Source organism: Grammomys surdaster, unplaced genomic scaffold (genome assembly GCF_004785775.1).
Source record: "Grammomys surdaster isolate TR1022 unplaced genomic scaffold, NIH_TR_1.0 198, whole genome shotgun sequence".
NCBI classification, from domain to species: Eukaryota; Metazoa; Chordata; class Mammalia; order Rodentia; family Muridae; genus Grammomys; species Grammomys surdaster.
This window is the reverse complement of record NW_021604643.1, coordinates 2,912,544-2,938,866: the sequence shown is the minus strand read 5'-3', so window position 1 is coordinate 2,938,866 and position 26,323 is coordinate 2,912,544. Positions and strand designations below refer to the sequence as shown.

The 26,323-nt window shown below is 39.7% G+C and overlaps 1 protein-coding gene across 1 annotated transcript in view; it reads right to left on the bottom strand.

Annotated features, from left to right (window-relative positions):
- Pcsk5 (proprotein convertase subtilisin/kexin type 5) overlaps positions 1-26,323 on the bottom strand; it is a 409,108-nt gene that overhangs the window by 147,433 nt on the left and 235,352 nt on the right. The window contains exons 11-15 of the mRNA XM_028770072.1: positions 20,682-20,799; positions 19,581-19,769; positions 11,340-11,476; positions 6,478-6,621; positions 1,067-1,169 (exon numbers count right to left, since the gene is read on the bottom strand). Of these exons, the coding sequence (XP_028625905.1) occupies positions 1,067-1,169; positions 6,478-6,621; positions 11,340-11,476; positions 19,581-19,769; positions 20,682-20,799 (691 nt within the window). The remainder of the gene's footprint in view (positions 1-1,066; positions 1,170-6,477; positions 6,622-11,339; positions 11,477-19,580; positions 19,770-20,681; positions 20,800-26,323) is intronic.

Here is a 26,323-nt window from a genome sequence, read left to right as displayed (position 1 = left end):
CTGTAGGTAATGGATGGAGCTGGTCTATGAGGTGGGAAACTTGTACTGCAGATGGCAGAAGTGGAGGAGTTGGCATCATCAAGGTTGTTGGAGGTCAGAGTGTGCCAAGGGACCCAGGCACTAGACAGAGATTCAGGAGTCAGTGTTTGCTCCAGTGGACTTTGATCACAAGATCAAAATCTTTGGTTAGTCTGTTCTTTCTTTGCTATATCCCAATTCTTCCATCTTGAAATAGAATTCTATGCCACTATATACTGGAAGTATGGAACCTGGTTTTTTTTAAGAGATTACAGTTAAGAGTAATTATACAACAGGTCTAAAGAGACTTTAGGCTTTTGAACAATGTTTTTAGACCTGTTAAAATTTGGACCGGGGGCTCTTACAGATGTAAGATTGTGATGTACTTTAGTTTAAAAGATGGTTATGAGCCTTTGAGGGTCTGAAGTGGAATACTGTTGTTAACAGTGATATGCTTTAGTGTTCAGTTGACCATAAGTAGCCCTATGATGGTTAATCTTTATCATCAACCTGGAGAGACTTCAGATTACCTCTGTATGTGTCTGGAAAGGTATTTGCAGGGAGATTTAACTTATGAGAGAAGATCCACTCTGAATGTAGGCAAGATTTAAAAAAGAGGACCAAAGCAAAAAGTCACCTAAGCACCAGCATTTGCTGCTCTGTTTTTTCACGAAGGGCACAGTGTGACTAATTCCCCTTTGATCTAGCCACCATGCTTCCTAGGCCAGGATGGACTGCATCTCTTCACACTGTGAACACAAACAACCTTTTTCTTCCTTAAGTTGCTTTTATCAGACGCTTTGTCCCAGTGATGAGACAAGCAGCTCACAGATATGCCAAAGTTTTCTGTGTAAATCCGTAGGGTTTTTACTCTTGTAAATGACAGAACCGCCATGGACTGAAAGCAGGAACATCTTTTCTTAGAGCTTATAGGGGAACCTGGGAATACAGTACTGTCTAGGCATACTCTTCGTGATTGGGCCCACAGGAATGCTGGAATACAAGGGACATACTTATGGAGCATGGGAGAGCAGGGCTTGACTCTTACCTGGTGTTATTTTTCAGCTTGTAGTAGTAGTGTAAGCAGTCACTGCAGTGATCTGGTCCTGGCCCATCACATCCAACCTCACTGCATTCAGGGTCACAAGGACCTTTCAAGAAGAGATTCAAAATTGGAAAAAGAAAATGATCCTAGTAAGTCAATTTTATCTTAAAGTTGAAATCGAATAAGACATTTTAGCTGCTTGCCACCAAGCAGTGATAATTTCTTTGAGATGGCCAATGTAGCTATAAGCCCAAGACTGTATTCTTGATTGAAGGTAAAATATGAATTGCTGAGGAGTCAAGAATATAAATTATAGGCATGGCCTGGTCTTCAGAACATGCATGATAGTCTTGGGAGTGACAGCAAGCAATTCAAATGAACAGGGTCACTATAGTAAAACAACTGTGATACCAAAATCACAAATTTTGATACACAGAATGTGTATCAAAGACTGTGGTGCCCACAGCCACCTTAACTCACACAGCACAGACATCCCTCCCTTTCCTGGTATACAGTTGTTGATGGCTGAACTGTTCCAAATTGTAGTAGCTGTGAAATTTAATTTGGAAATCAATTTAAGGCTTTTGGGGAAAGAGAAATAAATAGTGTTGTCAAGTGACTCTCACAATTAATCAGGAAAAAATGACTATAGTTACTATACATAACAATAAAATATATGGCATTTGCTGAAAAACAAGAAGTTACATTGTTGACAAAAAAGAAATAAAACTTTATTATTCAATACCTAGAGGAGATTATGTGTCTTGTTTAAGATCATTAAAGTCAGCGCGTGTCTCTGAAATATTACAGCCATCATGAAACATCATTGCAGTATATGGCACAAATTTATCAGCCTCTCATCTTGGAACACAAAACAAGTGATTCAGGCACGGATATATTTAAATTTGAGTCCTATCCATATGTCAATGGACAGCTCAACTAAAGAAATGACACACACATTCAAACTTGCAATCTAGATTAAAGGTATCCACACTCGGGATGAAGGTCCTCAAGTTCTCTTTTCTTTGGTATTATATGAGAAACAATTCATAGTAAGCAAACCATGACAGTTGTTCCGTGTGGCCGAGGCAGAGCCTTCTAATGGCGTGAGGAACTCCAGTAAGATCTTACTTTTTTCTTCTTGTTCTCTAACTTTTAAGGTATTTGGACTCATAATTTTTAAGAATATAAAATCTTATATTCCCTTCTCATCAGAAATTTTTGATTTTAAATACCAATAAATGATTTCCTGAAATATGCAAAAATGAGGCTACAGGGAATCAGAAGTGCTTGAATTCTACTTGTGCTAATCAAAAAGCTTTACTGATGAACCTCCCAATGTCTCTTTTAGTCATTTTAGAACTAGGTTCTATTTTATTTATTGAAATCACACAAACATCAAATGTTAGAACTCGGGTAGAAGGACATGGAAAAAGATGGAGTCATTACTGTTGAGAGCTGGATTTTCAAAGAGTTATAATGGTTTGCCCAGCTTGTAAAGCTGGGGTCAAGAAACATCCAGAGGTTTGGTCCAGATCTGTCTAAAGGAAGCAGATCATGTATTTGAAATGTCTTCATGTTCTGAATGGAATAAGAGATTTTAAAGGGCTCGGAGGCATTCCTGATTAATTGCGAGAGTCACTTCACAACACTGTTTATTTCTCTTTCCCCAAGAGCCTTAAATTGATTTCCAAATTAAATTTCACAGCTAGTACAATTTGGGACAGTTCAGCCATCTACCACTGTGTATCAGGGGAGGGATGGATGACTGTGTTGTGTGAGTAAAGGCAGCTGTGGGTACCACAGTCTTTGAGATTCAGTGAAACTGTCACCTGTGCTCCAGATTAGCTTCTAGGAAAGGCTACCTGCACACATGCTCACACATAAAAGAAGTCATAGGTACCCCAACATTTTCACTAGATATTTTATAAGTTAAAAAAAACCCTACAAATATGTATTTGTGTGATACATGCCAACAGGCTCTGTATGACAGATTCACATGTGATACTCTTTCTTTTATAATCTTAATTTGTCCCAGATACAATCTGGTGTTGTGAATTTCAGGATAATAGTGACATAAAATTGTCTTTGTTCTCTTACAAGTGCCAACATCAATGTTTTAGAAATATAATCAGAAAAGAGACAAGGGAGTGTTATTGTGTTCAGAATTTTAGTACCACCAAATTTGAATTTGAAATTGTCAAAATTGTGATACAAGAAAGAATAATAGCTTATTTACTATTGTGTTCCATTTATGACTTTGGATACACTTTTTTTCTGTCATAGAAGATAAAATAGTTTCTAGTTATAATACAAACAGTAACATGACAAGCTCAAAGCAAAACAAGATGGGATGAAATCTGACACAATCTCTTCTAGTTAGCTCATTTGGTCTTAATTATTGAAGTATGCTATTGACTTCAGTATACTACCTATTTACAGGATAAGAACCTACTGAATATTTAAGATGTTCTGATCAAGTGTTTAATTAAATGTATTTATCTCAGTGTCAGGAGAAGGATCTCTGAACTATAGAAACAAAATATTTCTTGTTTAAAAATACATTAAATTTGTATTTATAAACATTTCTCCATTAGGCAAAGTTTTGGCAAATAATATTATACAGCATATTTCAAAAGGGCAGGATGCCCCTAGAATTTGTTGCCTGAAAAAAAGGTAAATAAACAATTTTAGAAAAGTGACTTTAAAACATATAAATAAGAGAAAACTAGTAACATGCTCAGATATAAGATAAGATATCTGTGGGCCAATAGAGCTCCTAATGGGACTATTTTGTTTAACAAGGGCAACAAGACCCAAATTAACAAAGTATAACAATAAGAAGAAAATTAAATCAAGTTAAAGAATTTCAGTAAAACGAGGCATGTTCTGTTTTATAGGAAAAGACTAATAAAAAAGTCTTCCCATGAGACTGAGTGTAAATTCCAATGATGTTCAAATGGGAAACTAAAATGCAACTTTAGCCATTTAAAATTTCATAGGAAGAACAGAAGTTCAAAGATCTTTGTAAAAACTGAAAGTAGATGTTCGACAAATATTAAAATAGACCACAGGGGTTGAAGGCAGGATACATATCAGAATGTGTCAGGCCCGCAGCACAGAGGAGAAGAAAGAAGAGGGAAGGGAGGCTATTTATTTTACTTTTGTCAACTTAATCTAGCAGAGTTATCTGGGAAGAAGGAACCTCAGTTGAGGAGTTGCTTAAATCTGATTGGCCTGTAGAAATGTCATGTAGCATTTTCTTGATTGATGTGGGAGTCCTGAGGTCGCTGTGGGTGGCGCCACCCCTGGGAGATGGGCATGAGCTTTATGAGAAAAGGAGCTCAGAGAGCCCCGGAGAGCAGACCTGTAAAGGAGCATCCACCATGGCCTCTGCTCTAGTTCCTGGCCCTACTTCCCTTCTCAGAGGGCCGTAAACTACAAATGGAAATGAAGCCTTTGCTGCCAAAGTTGCTGTTCATTTTACCATAGTGAAAGAAAGCAAGGTAGGACAGGAAGAAAGAAGAAAAGGAAGAGAAAGAGGAAAAAAGAAAAAAGAAAAAACTTCTTAGAACTGAAATTGAAAAAGACAGCACAGCAGGTGATACCGGTTTATGAATTACCATGTTATTGACTTAGAAATAGTGGACTCACAGAGACCCTGATACAAGAACTCACTCTATTGTTATAAAGAAAGCATCAGAGTTGATAAAAGGGGCAATTGTTCAGTCAACTATATGCATTTGTTTGGAAAATAAAGTCAGTTTCAACTTTCCTTATATACACTAAAGCAAAGTAAAGCAATCCAGATGAAAATAGCCAATTGGAGAAACCTAAAGAGATTACTAAGACAAAGCATGTGGACATTTACCTGATATTAAAGAATAAGATTTCTGCAAATAACTGATATAAGTGTTATATAGGAATATACATATAATTTCATATATATATGTATTCCATCTCTATCTATCTATCTATCTATCTATCTATCTATCTATCTATCTATCTATCTATCTATGAAAAACCACATCCCCTACTAGTGGTTTCTGTGAAACAACTCAAAAGTCACCTTTGGGAAGAGATAACTAACATTTTCAGGAGCTGTGAGAAAATGTGAAGGGTCGCAAGTTACTGAAGTCTTCATAGACATAGGAGGGACTGGCTCTAATCTTGAGTAGAAAACGGGTAAAGCAATGTGAATTTAATTTCAAGAACTACAGAGAAGATAATTTTAGGCTTATTAGCAACCAAAGCTATAAACACTTAAAACTATTCCCTTTGCCTTTCCCCTTTCTTCTTTCCATTCATGGCTGACAAGAATGAGGTCTGTTAGCGCCTGGAGCTGACCTGTGTAGCCTGGAATGGTTGTCTGGAATTTGGAGTCACAGAGACTCCCACATCCTCAAACTGATTACCCGCTTTGAGGCAGGAATCTCAGAACAAAACTCTACTGAAAGAAACAATTTAAGATCTATGCTGTGATGACTATTCTTTGTTGTCAACCCGACTACATCTGGAATGAACTAAAACACATGTGGCTGGGTACACTTGTGAGGGATTGTTTTCTTAGTAAAGTCATTTGAAGTAGGAAGACCCATTTTAGTTTGGATTTTCTGAGGTCGGAGGATAACTTGTAATCTTGATCTTTTGAGGTGGGGAGACTCACCTTTATTTGGAATACAGCTTCTGAGGGAAGACAATATAAAGGATATAGAAGAAGGAAGCTTGCTCTTGCTCTTTTTGGCAAGTCTATTCCTTTACTGGCTTCAGAGCCCACTTCTTCAAGATTGCAGCATATACTGACAACCATCTGAGACTCCTACCTCATGAACTGAAGAATTACTGAGTTCTAGGCCTTCCATTCATAGGCAGTCCATTCATTGTTGGACTAGGGGAACCACAGCCTATAAGCCACTCTAATAAATTCCCTTTCTTCTTCTTTTCCTTCTTCCTTGTCTCCCTCCCTCTATCTTCACTCTCTCTATATACATATATTATATTTGTTATATATAATATTCATTATATATATTCATTCTGTAAGTTCTGTCCCTCAAGTGAACTCTCACTAATACATATAGAAAGACAGAAAACCTGTTTCTTCAAACCTGTTTAAAACAGTGTATAATTCTGAGCAATTTGTATTTCAAATTACAGATAAAATACATCAACCTAGAGTTACAGAATAGGCTATCTGTGTAGACAACACACACAACTATTTAAATATATGTATTTATTAGTAGACTAATATACATACAAATATTTGGGAGAGGAAAAATATATTCCAGACCATGAATAGATGCTTAATATTATGAACATTATACCAAATATTTGAAAACATACTTTATAGCAATTACATCATATTACTGTACATGCCAGGAACATGCCCAACCTTTTTAAAGTTATGTACAACTCACCTGCATAATCTTCAGCACCATAGTCATCTGTGGGGTCTTCCACTCGGCTGTAGCGGAAGCGTTCCACTTTGGGAAACTCATTGGTTGGGGAGTATGGCTGCACAGATGTGCCATAGAGGACTAAGGACCATTCTTTCAATTTACCTTGAGAAACAGTAACAGAGAATGACCAGATAATCTCTTTTTAGCTCCTTGGCTTCCTTAAGTCAGTCCTTCTTAACAAGAACAAGCAACAGTGGAATGGTGGGGAGGTTGATAGGAATCTTAAGAAATGGATGTTCCTACAGTCTGCAGAAATAAGGATTTCCCAGTTCACAGGTCACACATTCACTGAGCACCCACAATAGGAAGACTGAGACATAAACATACTTCAGACCACTGGATCAAGGGATGAATTGCGAATTATAACTATTTAAGAGAATATTAGCTGTCTTCAGGAGGCTTTGTTATAGGTACTCGAGCTTTTGGGATGTTTTCATATTGTCTGATGTGTTACTAAGAGAAAACCAACTTCTTGTGCCACCTAATTCCAGAATCATTATTCAATATTTGTACATACACGATTTTAAAAACAGTGCTGTCTAGATATACTTGGCTACTTAAGTGCAAATAAACTAAAATTAATTAAAATAACTGAGTTCCTCAAGATGGTACTGAGTCATAAATCCATGGCCATGGATAATAAGCTACATCACTGCAGAACATTCTTCTAGACAGTGTGGGCTGTAGGTAGCCCCTCACACATGCTCCTGTAAGTTACCCTAATAAACTCCATGGTTCATCAAGCTAGACCTGGGTGGGATTATTTCTTTGGTCTCTTATGGGTGCATCATCTAGAATTCAATGGGCCATTCTTCACCTTCCTGAAGGAAAAGTCACACATTATTAGTCTAGAAAAATATAATAAAACTAATATTCTTCTTAATGCCTTTTATTTATTTAAAGTAAATAATCTTTTTAAAATAAAAAAATCTTTGTTTCATCAATTGACTAACTACAAATGTGTGTGGGCATGTATGGAGGTCAAAGGACACTTTGTATGAGACAGTATTTTCCTTTCACATGGGGATTCTGGGGGTTGAACTCAGGTAGTCAGTCTTGATAGCAAGCACCTTTACCCCCTGAGCCATGTTGCCAGCTCCAAGTCTAATGCTTTCCAGCTGAGCCACCATAAGTTCAGATCCGTAGATAATTCTGGGATGCACTCAGTTCTTTGGATTTATGTTTTGAGCTAGTAGAGTTTGATTGCATGCAGCTTGCTCTTGGGTGCCTTTTCTTTGCTAATGGTCATGCTTTTCATGAGCTGAAGGCTGCCTGTGTCAGAATTTTAAGTGACATGCATGAAAATTTTTCTTAGTGGTGGGAAGAGGAGGGCCACTGGATAGGGGTGATTTATTTGATGACCTTGAGGTAGCAGTGATGGAGAAATTGTCCTTCTCACAGGATATCTGCTAGAATTCTAATGGAGTACACAACACAAGCATGACAGGTCATCTCATTTCTCCACCACCTATAAACATTTGGATCTAAAAATTTACCTTATGAACTATTTCAGAACATTGCCTCAAAGGTGATTATCCCTTGTCTGGGGACTACTATTAAGGACATCCAACAAGGCTATAGTCTGTAGTTCTCCTCTCCCTCCTTCTCTCTCTTTTCATTGCACAGGCCAGGCTGGCCTTGATCTTGCTCTGATCCTCTTACTGTAGCCCCTGCATGCTGGGATTACAAGTATATGCTTCATTCAGCTAAGCACTTAATATGCATTTATTTTTTTTATCTGGAGGGGAAAATATACAAATCTAAACTTAGTACAGCACCAGGAACCTCTAGATTTTCTATGTCTCGATAGAAAAATTTTACACATCCAACAAAAATTTCATCAGCTAGAGAAATCCCTCACCAGTCACAGAGAAATGTTACCACAGGATTTTGTGTGATAGAAACAAGGACATAATTATGGACAAATACACTTGTAAATGGAAAAGTCCTTCATCAAAGGTGTGACTAACTTTATTATGAAATAATGGGAAGAAGGCTGTAAAAGACCATATAGTTTTATTACAGCAATAAGGTGTAAAAAGAACACATCTAAATGATTGGTATTGACTACAGCTGAAGTGAATGTTTACATAATACAATTGTCCCTCAATATCTGTGAGGAGTTGGTTCTAACATTTATGGATAGGAAAATCCATAGGTGTTCAAGTTCCTTACAGAAAATTTGCTTGGAACTTACAGATATCTACCCATGTATTTCAAATCGTTTCTGGGTTACTCCTACTTCCAAATAACAGGTAAGTTATTATACAGCATTGTTTAGGGAATTAAAAGCCAGTGCATATACAATAAAGGCAATTTTTTTCCCAAATAGTTTTTGATATAGGTTTGGCTGAAGCTGTGGATATGGAACAATTGGAACACATAGAAATGGAGAGCCAGCTGTGTAAGGAGAAGCCAAAGTGAATCTGAGCTACTTCAGAGAGCTTTTAACATAGATGACATAGGAGCCTCTTGAGAGATTCCTAATTCCTCCAGGGCAGAAGGGCATGGAGTTTCTACCAGACTATTGCTTAAAGTGACTACCTAAATGGGAACCTGGACTGGAAGCCATTTGGGTGAAGAATTGCTTTTACCTGTTGATGATAAAGGACACAGGTAGTTTTGCTTAGTTTAAAATTGTCTCACGTTCTCTATAGACAACATGCCCTCTGTATCCACACTCCTCTTTGATAGACCACACAGCCCATGTTTGTCTGTACACTGGGGGGCCTGGAGTGACATCTACTGATGGATCATCTGGGAGCTGCAGTAAGCTGGATAAGCACAACCCATTCACCATGCTATTCTCGCTTCTAAAATTTATGTATTCTATGGCAGGAACACTGACTAGGAGGAAGAAGAAAAGAAGAGAGCTCCCTAGGAACCAAGTGGATTAGGAAAAGGCATGTGTCTAGAACTGTGGTTTGAGGTCTGTCTTTAGTAGCAACCTTGTGTTTGTGGAACAGACATTTGATCTCTGGATAAAACTGGCCACTATTGTATTCAGATAGCATGCTGAGAGGGAGGAAGACATATTCATTTTTTTAAAAAAAAACTTTAAAAAAGCATTTTATTTGCTTGTGTATCTATACTCATGTGTAGGTACCACAAGCAGCAGCCTCCAAAAGAGGGTGTCCTGTGCTCTCTTTTGTCACTCTGCATCTATTCCTTGGGCATATGGTCTATTCCTTGGGCGTATGATCTGTCTTTGAAGCCAAGGATCATGTTTACTCAGTCATCAAACACCAATCATCTTCCTATCTTGGTTACTCCTTGGAGTTGGGGCTACAGGCTTATTCCTAAGGTTACAGGTATATACCAGGATACCCAGCTTGTTATGTGGGTGTTGGGATCTAAAATCAGGTCCTTATGATTGTATAGTGGCACTCTTAAATGCTAAGCCATCTCTCTAGCTTCACACCTGGATGCACCATAGGTTTTGACCTCCCTGTTTATTGGGGGTCTTTAATTCTACGTGGCAGTATGATGCTGTATACACCAAATAATTGAGGAGAAAGATATATAAAAGATAATGGTCAAACAATTCTCCTAGAATGAATAACGTCTCTTGATAGGCAGGCAAAGTGCTGGTGAACCCAAGCTTCATCCTCGAATTCTCCTGAGAACCACCTCTGCTTCATGCAGCTCACTGACTGTGAGTTGTGATTTTGGAAGGTCTGGGTGATCCTGTTCTGAGTCAGTACATGATGGAGTTGGACATAAGTCCTGAAGTGACTCTCAGGTCTGAGCCTTCTGCAAATGGACAGAGCATCAAGGATGACGCTGCTCACATCTGCACAGGGGTCTGTGGGTGGTTGGGAAGCTGTATAATTACTAGTAAGTTGATTCATTTCTGAGTCAAATAACTGCTCAGGGCTCTATCGTGGGCAATGCAATCTTCCATCATATATGCATCTCTTTAATCTATGACAAAGAAGCTTCATATATGGACATGAAGATGGTTCAGGTGATGTGGTGCCCTACGGAATCTTAGAGGGCTGGAAACCATCATTATTATTATTTTCAGATTATATATCAAGGAGAGTTTCATTTTACTTGGCTCTTGGGTTCATGCAGGGCAGGATACCATCTTTACCCTCATTTGGTAGTAACCTGATTAATTGGTTCAGCCTAAGGTCACAGTCTTTCTGAAATGAAAATGAAAATTTGAGAAACAAGGAAGCAAGCAAGAAAAGTAGCAAAGGAAAAACTATCTCTTTTTGTGAATTAATGTGCCTAAAATACACTTTAAAGAACAAGCCTGGCTTTCCACAAACTACAGAAAGTGGGCCGGATGCAGTTCTGAGGGATTTGTCTCTTATTCATACCTAAATGCTTATTCTTTATTTAGTGTTTTAAAATGATCCCATTTACTGCCCTGCCTTGAGGATTGGAAGGTGTACAGATAATTTAATGTGTGTATGAAATGAATCACACAGAATAGTGATGCTGAGGCAGAAGTGCTGTCAGGAAGTGGTTGTGACTTGCTCCTCAGGGGTGTATGTGCTGAAGGCCTGCTGTATGCACAGTGCAGTTGGGGTAGTGAAACCTTTAAGAGGCAGGGCCTACTGGAAAGTAGTTAGGCTATGGGGCCCCAGCTCCATTAATACATTAATGACGGTCTCTCAGTGAGTGAGTTCTGCTGAGAGTAGGCTGCTAAAGGAACTTCCAGAACATTCTTCTTTATGAAGTAACAGTGTCAGACTGTTGTTATAACAAAACCAAGCAGAGTAGGGCAACTGTGGAGAATTCTTTTGCTCAAATGTAGTTTACCATTTTCTTTCACAACATAAATGGGTTATTTTGAACTGATGTCTCACCTGGAGTCTTGAAGTTCCTCAGCTGAGATGGAGTGTCGTAAACTTCAAGGACCCAGTCCCCAGCAGCCCGTTCTCCCCAGCAGTGAATGGTCATGAACTCCCAGTTCTTAAACCCTTCCATGGAATGATCAAATAGCCTGAAAAACCATAAGATTTTTTTTTTTTGTTGGTGTGTGTATTAATTAAAATCTGCTGAGGTTAGAGCCAAAAGCATGATTAGTCATCTATATTTCTTAGCATCCATGTTCACACGTTAACTTGTCTTTGTCTTGACATCACCAATGGTCAGACTCATACAAAGCATCACTATTCTACAACAAAGAAGCTGGCCTAGGGCTAGCCATGTAGACAATTGGAAGGGCTAGCTAGCTATTTAGGGACTAGGAAAATAGGCTAAGATTCTATCCACCAGACTGATAGTAAAGAGCTGACTGTGTAGAGCAATTGCTGTCTCTCATACAGGGCTCAGGGAGCACGTATTGGGGTTGGGGTGGAAATGCAAAGATGGTGTCCAAGCTCTGGAAAACAGCTTTAAAGGTTCAATAAAGTTAAAAAAAACCTATACAACAATCCCAACCACTTTTTAAATATACATTTATCCAACTGAACTGAAGGCATAAGCCCACAGAAAGAACTTCACATGAATGTTCATAATTATCAAAACTTGTAAAAAAGCTGGACCCTAGTTTGGTCCCTAGTACCATATGCCTTTAACTGTAGCTCCAGGGGATCTGATGTCGTTATCTGGCCTTTAGAGACATCTATCTAGATGTATAAGTACATGCAGGAACACATGCATGCACACAAATTTTAAAATTAAAAAAAACGTGTAAATTTCAATGACCATTAACTGGCAGATTTTTTTTTTTAACTTGTGGTCTGTGTCAATGTGTGTGCATGTTTGTATGAGTGTACATGTGTGTGGAGGGCAGAAGTTTGTGGTCACTTCCATTACTCCCTGTCTATTTCTTTTGAGGCAGGGTACCTTCCTGAGTCTTCACTTGAATTTTTCACAGTGAGGCTGGAAGTCAGAAAGTCTTGTGACCTTCCTGTCTCTACCTATCTTGGAGCTGGGGTTATAGACATTGCTGGAGTATTCGGGTTGATATGTGATTGCTGGGATCTTAATTCTAGTCTTTCTGATTGGACAGCAAGCGCTCTGAACTTCTGAGCCCTCTTTATAGTTTAGCCCATAAACTGGCAGATAAACAAGGTATGACATGCTCAGACAAATTTCCCAAACACCACTTGGCACAAAGAAACCAGACACAAAGACTATGTGGTGTATGACTCAAGGCATACAAATCCTAGAAGGTGTATGGTCAGATTTTTCTCTCCTTGCTTATTTTTTGTTTGCCAAGTAAATCATGGTTCTCTGCAGAAAAATGTGTATTTCCAGAAAACCAACCAGAGCTGCACCCATCTCCTTCAGGGCTAATGTTAGAAACCTGATTCAGAAAAACACAACTTGTCACTGTGTTTGGGATTCCCTTCAAAATGGTAGCTGTTTTTCAAAGCTGCAGTGTTCAGTGGCATGCATTTGGATTGTGTGGGTAGCTAAGTGGCCAACTTAGTAATATTTCTGAGAAAGGCAATGTATAGTAAAATTGCCACTGTATGTTCTTATGCTTTTACAGGAAAGAAAAGGGAATTCAAGCAGTGTTCTTTAACTGTTTCACAGTCAATAATTAATTTCAGAAACAAAAGTCAATGAAGTCCCTTACTAGAGGATAGCTTAGTTCCTGGGAGTATGCAAATACTTTCTCTACTGCAGTGAATGGCTAGCAATTGCTCTTAAAGTTAACCTGTATGTAAAGCTGTCTTTGTCTAGAATATCCATGGTTACCTATGAAGCTTAACTCTCCGAGCAGAGAATTGGGTAGCATCTCAACAGGGCCCACATCAAATACTGTGCTTGGTTTCTTTGCTGGTATCTTCTAAGCAAGAGCTCTTTCCCATAGTAATTGACTCTTAGTAGAATATGAACGATATAGTTAGTAGAGATCCCACAATCCCCTGAACAACAAGCTCACTTCACAAGTTTATAGCTTAAAAGTAGACATCACCAAGAACTTCTTGGGCCAAGACTTACACGCTTAATGTTTGTAAGTCATTGAAAGGTACCAACTTTGAGGCAGGGACTGGGAGTTATCGCAGAGGTTATCAAAGGGAATATATTGAGAAGAAAAACCCAGTTAGAAGGACTCCTTCCCTAACTTGAACTCTGATCTGCTGTGGTGTTAGCACCATGGCACTAAGATATTACAGAATACCCCTCCAAGATTGAACATGAAAGCACTTCTCCAACAGTTTATACAGGACATTTGGCTCACAGCCTTAAATCAAAACTTGCAAAGAAGATTAGAGGCCACTATCTTGCTTCCAAAATCTGAGTCAACTTTTAATTGCTCAGTGGTCAATTACTGGCTGGCTGACTGGCTTGGCAGGCCCTGTGTTTCTTCTCTGTGATCCCTTCTTGTCCACCTCTGGAATCCATCCTTTTCTGACAATCATCTTTAGATCCTATTTGGAACAAAGAACCAATGCCAAATAGAGATACATGTAATATCAAATTCAAATAATTGTTTCAAAGTTGAGATAGGTATTTTGCTCTGTCTATGCATATATGGTTAGGGTCTTTCATGGTCCCTTCACTTTTCAAAAAGTTGAGATGTTCATTGATGTCATGTGAGTTGAGGAATGACAATGCACTGAGACACAAGTTGACATTCTGCTGAGAGCTGATGGGGACAGAGACAGACAAGAACTGTTGTATCAGCTAACTGGACATGTGCATTTTGAGTCTGACCTGGGCCTTCATGAGCAGCAGTAGTTAAAATGGGGGACATGTAAAGTCCATGTTCAGATTTTGATTCAATATTTTGATAATTTTTGTCTTTGAACAGTGTAACAGTGTAATTAAAACTGCATTTCTCTCTCTCTCTCTCTCTCTCTCTCTCTCTCTCTCTCTGTCTTAAGCAGGAAAAGTTAATGCAGCTTATAGATTAGTTTGGTATTACAGGCAATAAAGTTGTCCATAAAATAAATCAGGTGCAAACCCCAGGCTCTCTATTAAAGAGGTTTTAAATCAGGGACTTTCCTTTAACCAGCTGAGAAAGAACTCTAATGTCCACTTTGCATACCTGTGCTATACTAGCAGCAGACACAGAAGACACACCGACATTGTCAGTATCGGTAACATTTAATAGAGCCAGTACGCTAAAAGCCAGAGTAGATTATCACCAGGTCCAGAACCACTTCTGCTGCAGAGAAGTCAGTTCTGTCACGAATGACTTCTTAATTGCAGGCTCTGTGAAATGAGAGGTACAACTGGCACAAATTGCACCCATTTATTAAGTTGGTGCCCCAGCCCTACACTCAGGAGTGGTTTTCAAACAAATTACTTTGGATGAAACCTGCTGGAAGAGCCTGCCATTATGTGTAGCACATCAGGAAATAACTCATATAATTAGCATAAGATTTCCCCCTCTGCTTTCACTTAAGAGCCTAGTCACTATATCATGGCTACAACATGCTTCCAAGAAGGTGTGGCCACTAAATGACAAGGTACTTTATAAATACTGGGATCCATGTGTTATAATTATTTCTAAGACTGTAAATGGTTTTAATTTCAGAACCACCGTCTACTATTCAAACAGTATTTATCACTCTGGTCTGACATTAGCCTAGGCTTTTGGGAGGCCTTTCTCTTTTTTTTACTCTGTGCTTCCTCACAGTTTAGGGTGGAACTTATTGATGGCTCCAAGCCCTCACAGAGCTCAACTATAATAGACTGTTTATGATATTGGGTGTTTAAACATACTATTTAGTTCCTTCCTTTTCTTACTTCAAGTGCGGAAATGTTTTGGGGGCTGGAGAGCTGGTTTGGTGGTTAAGAGCACTTAACCTCGCTCCCCCACAGGACCTGAGTTAGGTGCCAGCACCTATCCTGGGCAGCTTCTAGCCACTTTTAACTTTAGTTCCAGGGAATCCAAACCCTCTGGCTCTCATGGACACCTATACTCGTGTGCACATGCACACATACACACACACACACACACAAACACACACACACACACTAATTTAAAAAACCATTCTTTTAAAAAGAAATGTTTTAGTATTGGTGCTAGAGAGGCTTAGACTATCAAAAAAACTTATCCTTTAAATGTAAAGTTTCAACAACCATATTACGGAGTCTTTCATTAACTGCCAAATGCATCCGGTTTTGTAATCCTCTTGCAAAAGGTTTCCTTTATTAAGGAGTACATGGCTTTTATGTAGGACTCTGTTTTGTATTATAAACATCTTTGTAAGTTACTTGCACAGAATCCGCGACAATACCACATATAAGATATTTTGTAACACAAAACCAAGAAAATCTGGGAGATCTTTTAAATTGAGGTTGAGGAGTGGTCTCTGGGTAGGCAGCTCTAATCTCAGCTAGCTTACTAGAAGTGGGGCTTCTCAGACCTCACCCCAGAACCATAGAATAAGAACTGGTGAGCAGGGCTCAGGCATCTGTGTTTGATAAAGCCCCTGGATGAATGTTTTGAGAGACACTGTGTAAGCATGGTACCACTTCCTAAACGCTCATGTGCCAGGCCCCGAGGTGAGGGTTTACTGTGCATTAGGTTATTCAATACTTGCACCAAACTTGTACGAGGCAGTTGGTATTACACCTATTTCGTGAAGAAATTTACTTTTCTAGATTCAAACACAGACATCAGCGAAGTCAAGAGAAAGCCAGTTCTTCATAAATCTAAAGGCTTATTCTTAGTGATGGCAACAGGATCATTGCAAACGTAGTGTTTTTACTGCAAGCCACAAATGCATTAATACTCCGTGATGTCTACCAGTGCCAATAGTTTCCCATTGAACATTTAGGGACTCCAGTGACAAATGTGACTGAGGTATAATTACTCCATTTTATACACAATTATTGGGTTTTGCAGACTACAAAGTGTAAGTTCTCTCTACTTGAGACTATAATCAGAAGCAGAAATACGTTTCCATAATCAAATTTAGGAAGGGAGGCAAAGTTTCAGCTTTCATTCTGAGGCCAAACACTGGAACAGAGAGCCAAGACAATTAAGCTAAGTCTAAAAGGAAGTGAGATGGGGGTGGGGAAAGCTTTGGAGAGGAGCTGTTCATAACTCTAACAAGTATAGCTGATGGAAGAATTTAGTGAGACAAGGTTTTGTTTGGAAACTTTGTACACAGTTTTTGAAAGTTCTCTCATCTAAGAGATTTCAAAGGACTCCAGACCCAGCAGCTTCCCCCCTGACCTGTATGACCTCCAGATTCTCCCTCGAGTAAGCCACGTGCGCAGAAATCAGTTCTGCTTTTAGATAGTCAGGGAATATTGACCCAGAGGCAGGGAGGGCTGAGTAAGAAGAAATAGCACAAAAAAGGGCCATTTGTTCCCTCCAGGACAGTTATGGTGACCTGTAGCTCCAACCCACTAAATCACTGCAGTGGCTTGCCAGGGAAGCCGACTTTCTGGGCTAATGGGGCACGAAGCTCGAACTGGCCTAGAGTTCTGAATGCTGCTGAGTGCCCTCCAGCACTTAGCACCTGCAGCCAGCTTGGGTAAACCACTCTCCTCCCAACAGCTGTTCTCCACAGGAGCTGCCCATCAGTGGGGACAGGGACCCGCTGAGGGGCTCCAGATGGCCCACACAGATGTAACCACACTTTGTAGAAACCAGACTGTCCAGGAACTGCAGTGGTCAATGGATAAACAATTGTAAAGAAATTCCTCAGAGATATGTCAAGGGAAATGAAAGCCTGAGGGAGGCGGCACAGGACACAACCTGAAAAGAGTCATGGGTCTGAGTGGGGCTAGAACTTCTGCTTCTGCGGTTGGTGTTAAGACCTAGGTGGTCAGACTGCTTCAAAGCCTTGGGGCAGCTGAGTATGGTGGCTCATGCCTTTAATCTCAGCGCTATGGAGGCAGAGGCAGGTGGATCTGTGAGTTTGAGGTCAGCCTGGTCTACACAGCAACTCCCAGGTCAGCCAAGCTACACAGTGAGGCCCTGTCTCAAAAACCATACCAAACCAACTAACCAACCAACCAACCAACCAACCAACCAACCAACCAACCAAGACTGAAAAAGTCCATTGGGAGTTTTCTAGTGGCATCCAGGCTAGTAAGCATGCAGACAGGGTGAAGACAGACAACACCTCTGCCACCAGAGAACTCTAACTGCCTTGCTAGAGAAACTTTGCTTTAAAAGTTTAATTCCTTCATTTTAAACTGTGATCTTTACTCTTTTTTGGAAATTTCTATTCTCTCTCCTCTCTCTCTCTCTCTCTCTCTCTCTCTCTCTCTCTCTCTCTCTCTCTTTCTTTCTTTGACAGGTTTTTGCTATATAGCTCAGGTTGGCTTTGAACTCACAATTCTCTGGTCTCAGCCTTGCTAGAGCTGGTGTTACAGGCAGGTACCACCATACTCAGCTTAGAATCTTCACACTTCAAAACCCAGGCTGAATGTCGGCAACAGCAACTGTTCCCCTCTCTTAGGAATAATTCTGAGCACAGAGACTCCTAAATCCTGCCACATTCATCTGTTCTTCAAGGCAAAGAATTATCTTGGAGACCAACAGGAAAGACATCAGGGCACAGCAGGGCTTTGCTTCATTCCTCTCCACTCCGTTTTGTGTCTTGTGTCCTGTCCTGTCCCTGCCTCTCAGCTCTTTGGTTCCTGAGCCAGGACTGAGTGTTGACTTAGGGCCACATTGGCAGTCTCCAGGTCTTCCTGTCACTGAATCAGAAACTTAAGAGATATTGAAGATTGGTTTCCTGTAATAAAATGGAGCCCTTGGACCATGTCCGAGGAAAAGAATGCCAGAAGAAACCACCTTTCTTGAGCTGCCTAGGTAGGAGGGATACTCCCTGTGTCAAGTACAAGAATGGAAGAGGTGCTGTGTGTATGGCCTTGGGACCAGGGCCAGCTATGCAACTATTTCACATTTAAAGGGCCAGCTACTCAGAAAGATGTTATGAGGGAGCTATAGACTATTGCATCTCATCACATCTTTGGTATTTCTCTGTGCCTCCAACTCTCTCCAGTCTTGCTACTGCTTTCTGATGGCACACATCTTCAGACTCAGAAGGAGATGCAGGGAGCAATCCCTTAAGATGCTTCAGGTCAAACCTGAGTGGGGGAGGCTGAGGTAAACCTAAGTGCAGGTCAAGGATGCAAGCTCTGGAATATTCTTGCATTCAGTACTTTGCAAACAGCAAAGCAGATGTGGACTGTGGAGGAACACGTGTGTTCCCTGAAGCCAGTGACCCTGTAGGCCACCAGATGCCTGTGATGGCATCCATAGCCCATCAGCTGGTGGGTTTCCTTGCTGAAGTCCTTTATTAGGATGTTAATAATAGATGGTAAAGTGCAGTTGAAACCCAGGAGAGGGGACTGAGTTTTCCTAGCAAGCAGCAGCAGCAGAGAGCACGGCTTTCCGCAAGGGAGGGGTGAACTCAGGACATAGAGGCCTATGTGAAGCTGGACTTGAGTTCCAAAGCCTTTCACCCGGACACTCTCACTAGTTAAACTCAGATGAATAATGACTAAGAAAAGAAAGAAAGGAAGAAAAGCAAGCAAGCAAGGCCTCCCCTGGCTTTGTAACAGCTATTGAGACCTCCATTAATCATGCATTGTTTGTTGGGATGAAGCAGGTAGGGTAATTAGGTTGTGGGCAGCAGCTGAGGCCCCTTTGTATAGCAGGGGGAGGGTAAGGAGGGAGTGCCTCAGGATCTGACAAAGTGGAATTCTCACATCCCTTCCACTTGCACACTTGTTCTGGCAAAACCTCAATTCCTTGTTAAAGTCTTAAGCCCTGGGTTTAGGAGAACACATGAAGTCCGAGTACAGAAAGGGAATGAACACGAAGCTCTCGGAGTCTATGTTCCCACTCCTTCCCATCCACAATGTTCCCACTGTCTCTTCCCTGAGTGCTCTGCAATTCTCTTTTAGAATAAAGAACAACTGGCCTTCAACCTTTTCTACAGCACCCTCTCAGTACCCGACTATACAATGTTGCCCTCCCATGTCTACAGATGCTAGGATGCTAGGTTAGGTAGCTTCTCATCTTACTTAGATACTAAGAAAGTACAGAATCCAAGGGCCACTCAGTTGGTTCCTAGAATAGGAATAAAGAGCTGTTATTTCTCTCTTCCATGAAGAATATCAAGTATAGCTCTGGCTCCCACCCTGGAAGGGAGAGGTTCTCACTGTACCTGTTGGCCAAAAGCTGGGATCTGGTTCCTGAGGGTGAAGTCAGGTAGATGGCCAGGTCTCCTCTCCGTGGATGTGTGATGGTAATACGCACAACTACATGCTCCAGGTAATTGACGTGATGGTTGGGATTATCCGAGCAGCCTGAGGCTTTATAGATGGAGCGCACTGCACTGTTCGGGCGAATGGTCCTGGCAGGAGAGAGAGTGCGGGTTTGAACAAAAGATATGGCAGATATCAGTGGGCATCAGGGTTTGAAATGAGAGTACAAGACAGACAGCAGCGAGCCACTGGATATTACAAGACAACACTGCCAGACACTCAAATAACTGGGTCATTTAAAGGGAAAGATGAAAGCGAGTGGAGGTGGGGGGCCATGGGCTTTTTATCTGTAATAAGTGCTAGGTAAATAAATACTGATTAACTTCCCTTCCCTTTATTTTTACTTCCTCACTCTGTGCCATGAAAGAGATAAATGGGGAAAATTTTAAAACCAAACCAAATCAGGACTTTATCCTATTTTCATTTTGCTTACTAACACGTTTCCTCCAGGATTATAAGGCTTTATGTTCATCACAAACCATAAATAACATTTTCCAGGCAGAGAGGTTTCTGAGAAGAAAGTGAAGAACTCTAGGAAGGCCCCTGAGATGAATGCTGTTCTTCAGATCAAGCACCTGGGCTTCATATATTGCTGGGCAAACACTACAAATAGCAGCCTCTGAGTGTGTGCAGCTAACACTGGAGAACAGGCCCCACGACTCTCAGTGATCAGCAACTGTATTTGCTATCTATTTTACCATACTCTTTGGAGACCTTCATAGAATGTGATTAAGTTTGAGGAACATAAAGATCTGGAGAATTCTTGCTTCAACAAGCAAGGACATTGGTAAGTAGGAAATGTAGAACAGCCCACAAGTCCAGGGCTTCCCTTGAAAAGGACACTTTCCTTTGAAGGATTTTTGGGTATAACATTCTATCTCAAGTTTATAACGACACTAGAAAGAAGCAACAGAAAGATGCATTTAGCTTCCATGTTTTACAGCAGTTGCACTGGCGTCATTTTGGGGCTTGTCAGGCTGTGGCTAGGCAGCAAGCATTACTTGATTTGTCGGTCCGTGCTCTCCACACACACGTGCTGCTGAGGAACAGTTGTCCACTTCTCTGCCTCCATCACCATGGCTTCCGCATCCATCAATCCAAATCCATAGAGATGGCTCACTGTGGAAGACAAGAGGCAGGTTAGCTATACTGTGACTAGATCTAACTTTGCTATCCACACTGACTCCTCTGCTATTCAACAGAGAACCCAGCCATAACCTAGGGCATCCTGACCATCTGTGCAGTAAGACTTGAGAAGCAAAACAAATGATCACAGTAAGGCATGTTTTAGATCAGTGTGCATCATTCTTTGATTCTGCAATATTACTAGTAATGTAATGATCATGTATGAATTGTTCCCACATGTTCGACACTAATCTACATTTTGTATTTTGTCCTTCCGATGAGCCAAAGATGCCAATGTGATTAGTGTCATCTCTCATGGATGAAGAAACCAAGATATAGAAAGACACTTCTCCATACTGTCCAGTGGCTCAGTGGCCAAGCTGGATTCCAACCCATACTATTCGGATCCAAGACCCATTTGCATTAAGCTGTTTGTATTAAAATTAAAATTAAAAACCCAATAAAAATGAGGACATCAATGATTTTATGAGATAAAATTACTAATAGCTTTAAAGAAAAATGATAACATATACAATTTCTCTGTGTAGCTAGAACTCACAGGTAAAAAATATCATTTTCTGACTATCTAGTAATTAGGTTAAATACCCCCAAAGGCATATATTATTACCTTTCTTTTAGCATATAAAATTCAGTAAATTATATGCATAAAATATTTGGAGGTTTTTAGACTTTTATACTAGCTTCTTGTCTTAGAATCCATTAGTCTTCAATTAGAATGTGATCTGACCTAAGATGACTAGCGATAAATTTGATGTAACTGTGTCTGAAATATCAGTTAAATACAGAATTATTTTACTGATGGTGCAGCAAAATCTATAGTTCAGTTCCTTCTAAAAGTACTTTAAAATCCGTATAGATCATGAAAAATCTCCATTTTGATTTAAACCATAGTCATAGCTCATAGTCAACACAAAGTTAAACTTCTGATTTTTCCTAAAACATTTTTTGTTGCATTAACTATTTTATGAAAAATTTCCCATACCGGCCATGTCTATGTGTTGCTTAAATTCATAATTCTTCAGGATACCGTGCTGTGCAAATCTGAAAGCAACCTCATCACTGAGCTTTGCTCTGTGGAAGCCCCTCTGTTCCAGTGTCCGGTGAAAACCTTACTGACTTTACCTATATAAAGTCACTGGTCTAACATTCCTCATTCCTCTTTTGCACAGAGTCGACTCTGTCTACTCTCTGCACTCCCAAAAACCTAGCTGATTTGTCTATTTCCTGAAGTGTTCTGGGATCAATAAAAAGTCAAGAGTTTCACTGAAATTCAACCAATGTTGTCCAGCAGTCTTCTTCTTTGTAGTCCTATAACTTGTGAACCCATCTGCCTTTCTGCTCACTCCTCTGCCTATCCTCCATCCCTTGGGATGTCTGTGAGACAGGCACTTTACAATGCAGCATGCTTTAAAGTTATATCACTGATAACTGATAATTCACTCATTATTATGAGTCCTTGTGCTGCAGCTTCATTATAAAATGCTTAATGGAAGGAGTGGTCTCCTGTTCTTTTATATCCAAATTCAGCGATAGTTTGATTCATGCTGTTTGATGATCATATAATACTTAGCAAACAAGATGAATGAAAAAAGAGATAAAGGCAGAAAGGACATGACTGTTCTTAGGTATGTTGGAGGAGAAGGTTTACTGTGGACAAAAAAAAGAGCATAACCAGAGGCATGGACATCTGGGAAAATCCATAGTGGACATGACCTGGAGCCATGTGAGGCAAGGTCACACAGGGGAGAGAGGAGAGCAGCTGCCAACTAAGAAGGGCTGCTTGGACCAAAAAACTGGCTCAGCAAATAGACAAAAAGACCAGATAACCAAAACGGCTGGATTATATAGGGAAGGGCGATTGGAGGAAGAGCAGTCCAGCCCTAATACCTAAGCTGGAGAGTGAGTTGAGGGGCATGCCAGCCAGAAGGGCCATATAAGAGGTAGATATTGAGGGATGCTGGGAGATCCTAGCAGGGGGCCAGATCCACTATGATATAGTAAACAAGCAACTCAGCCATTTGTCCAGAGTTTGAGACCTAACACGAAATAAAATATTTTATCCACAGCTTCCTTGTTTTAGGATATTATGATGTAACCTGCCATGGTTCCTTTAGTAGTATTATACAGCTTCTCAGATGAACAAAACTCACATGTTATTTTGTAATCAGGTCCTAAGATAGGCCATATCAAATATATAAAAACATATCTACCTTGTCATGGCAAGAAAATATAAAGGAATATATATATATATATATATATATATATATATGTCTATATAATTTACAATTTACAACTTTTATTATTTACAAATTTTTCCTAAAATGTTTTTCTTCATTAAAAAGCAAGTTGATTGTAAAATATCTTAAGTATACTAGGGAAAGAATATGCAAACAGATGAAGTCATTAGTAACCTCAACCAAATGGGTAATTCCTATGAATAATACTGATACTTTGTTTCAGTTTAATAATGTTATGTAAAGTTATTAAAAAGAGAAAAGAGGGACATCAAATGTAAGAGAGATACCAAATAGGAGTGCACTTGAAAACTGAGGGCGGGAAGGGTGGAGAACCGGTAAAACAGCTAACAGGAGAGTTTCATTCTAGTCTTCTAGCCCACGATCAGAAGCTACAGTTTATACTAACCCATGTTATGTTTTATAAGGGACTGGGGTGGCTATCTGAGCATAGAGATGATAAGGAGATAGAGAAGTCTGAATTATCCTGCTTTGGTTCACACTATGTGCATGTACTAAAACACTAAATTCTTATAAGTACGAATAGTTATTTTTACATGCTCATCAATAAGAATTTTTTTGAAAAGGACTCTAAAAGAAGGTCAAGCTTAAGAAAATAAAGTGATAGAGTTTTTTTTGTGAATTCTCCTCCTTTATTTAACCATTGTCCAAGTGTCTAATATCCTTTTATTACACATAATCTCAAGTATTTTCTTTCCCCAGGGAAGCTGAATTTTTATCAACAGTGCTATGTTAAGTTTTCTACCCCTGTTAAGAATCCCCTATGCTTCTGGTTTTAAACTAGCATATCACTTCAGTTCAGTACTAAGACTGAAGATTTGATTGGCATGTGGAGGGTCTGAAAGGGAGGATGTGGGGGAGAGCAATGGCTCTGGAAGGTCACTTCAACCTTTTGGCCAGTTCTATCCAGGAGCACCTGAATCTAGTTCAGCAGCATTTACCATGCCACTCTGTATGCCCCATCCCAAACCTCTCCAACTAACCCCCACTAGAGCAGATGTTAATAACAAGGTTCATCAAATATCAGCTACATTTCATGCATGTTAGGCAGCCTCAGGTTAAGTAGAAAAGCACTGTGAATCATTATGAAAGCTATATGTTTGTTTTTCTTCCAACGCCATTCCTACCCTCTAGGCACATGGCCTGCTCATGAAGCACTCAAGAGAGATGGAAAGAAAGAGGTAGAGGAGCACAACAGAAAAGCAAACTGGAACGTTAGACTAGTGTCAATCAATGTCGAAACTGACATAGAACAATGGGGGTTGTTGAGTCAGTAATGGAGATTTTTAGTATTTTGAAATACTCAGAATTGTCTAAGAAAAGGATACACAACTGAAGAAAAATATGATATTAATTCTTTTTATCTGTTAATTTTTCTTATTGACAATACATCAACTCTGTGCAGCTTGAGAGGCCATTATTTGTTTTATTGATAAATACCGATGAGGAAATCATTAGATAGTGACTGTATTAGACAGATAAGTAAGCTGTTTAAAAACGTAGTGTCAGGATGGGAAACAACACAGAGCAGCTTGGTAACAGTAATAATTTTTCAAATATAATGTAAAAGTTTCACACTCAAAATCATCTCAAATTCAGAAATGCTGATTTTTTTTATGGAACATGAGAGTTACGTCTTCACTCGCTTGCCCATCTCCATTGATGAGTCACAAAACATAGGGTATAATTTTTTTTTAGCAGCTACAGGGTGTCCTGTTTATATAAATACTTATGGGATGAAGGGATAGAACAGATATAAAGTTATAAACACCCCAGTACAGGTTAAGTGTATTAGAAAACTGTGATGAGAATAAAGAACTTTGTTTCTTCTGCTCTAACTTTTGAGAAGTCATCAATAACTTTTGTAATTTACTTAAGATCTAAGGCACACAGTTTACACATTTACTGTGGTGTCAAATGTACCATGCAAGCAGCAAGTGGCTGTGGAAGGGCCACTCTATTGCTAAAGGATACTTATTTATTATGCACCTCATGCCAACCTCTGAACAAAACTTAAGCCTGAAAATAATTCCACAATATCAACTAGAACTCATTCTGTGCAAGAAACAAAACTTTTGTAAGCAGGGTATTTATTATTATCAATATGATTAGGGATCCCAACTAGAAACTTCATGTCAGTAAGCAGAGTGAGCAAATATTCACTTCCAAAACAACAATAGTTAACATTCAAAAACCAATTATTTTAAGGATATTGAGGAAACAAGGCATGCGTATAGCAATATACTGCCTGAATGTATTTCAGGAAAAAAATTATGTTTTTTATTTTTTATTTATTATTATTATTATTATTATTATTATTATTATTACTGTAATGTGAGGAAGGGCCAGCTCTGCTCCACTATACTGGGGAGGTGGGGGCTGGATATTGCACATCATTTGAATGTGTCTCTTCAGACTGTGTGCCCATTTATGCCTTTGTATGTGTAAGTTAGCAATGGAAAATTCGTAAAAAGGCCTCTCACAAGCAGCTCAGCTTGCAGAAAGTGGCATTGTCTAGTTCTGGAAGCGTAATGAGTTTTAATTCAGAGTTATCTAAAAGCTTACTGGCTTGAAACAGCTAGACAGACAAGAGAAGGCAGGAAGATTGATAATACTCTCTGGCAGGTGTATTTCCATTTTCTGATGAGCCCAGAAGTGCTGAGAGAAGCTAATCCCTGAGCACACGAATAAGTAACCATGTGATGAGAAAGCAGATACTGGTAATTTAAGCAATGGCGTTAGTTAGCGGTCTACAAAACCAGATTTTGAAGAAAGCTAGGAAGTTCATCAGGGAGGAAAAATAAATAAAGCTTCTGTGCACAAGAGGCACAGCATTTTTTTTCTTTTAGAGAAAAAAAAATTTTTAAAGTTTTTGAGCTTCCTGAAGTGATTGAGGGCCTTTCTGCTACCAGCTGTCAGATGTGTAAAATGCTTTGTGCTATCCAGTGCCAAAAACACAGCAAGCATCCAACACACAGGCATTCTGTAAGGAGCCTGGAAGAGATGTCATAATTTGCCTGTGACTGAAGGATCCTACAAATAGAGTGAGTAGCATCTATCAGTGAAAGCCTTTGAAATCTAACAGGAAGACATCAAACAGGAAGGTCCAGCCGTCATCTTCCAGTGAGGCCTGATACAAGTCTCCAGACAAAGGTCCAAAGGGATTAAGTGTCCAGGTTGGCTCAGAATTATCTTGACACATATCTCTCTCTCTCTCTCTCTCTCTCTCTCTCTCTCTCTCT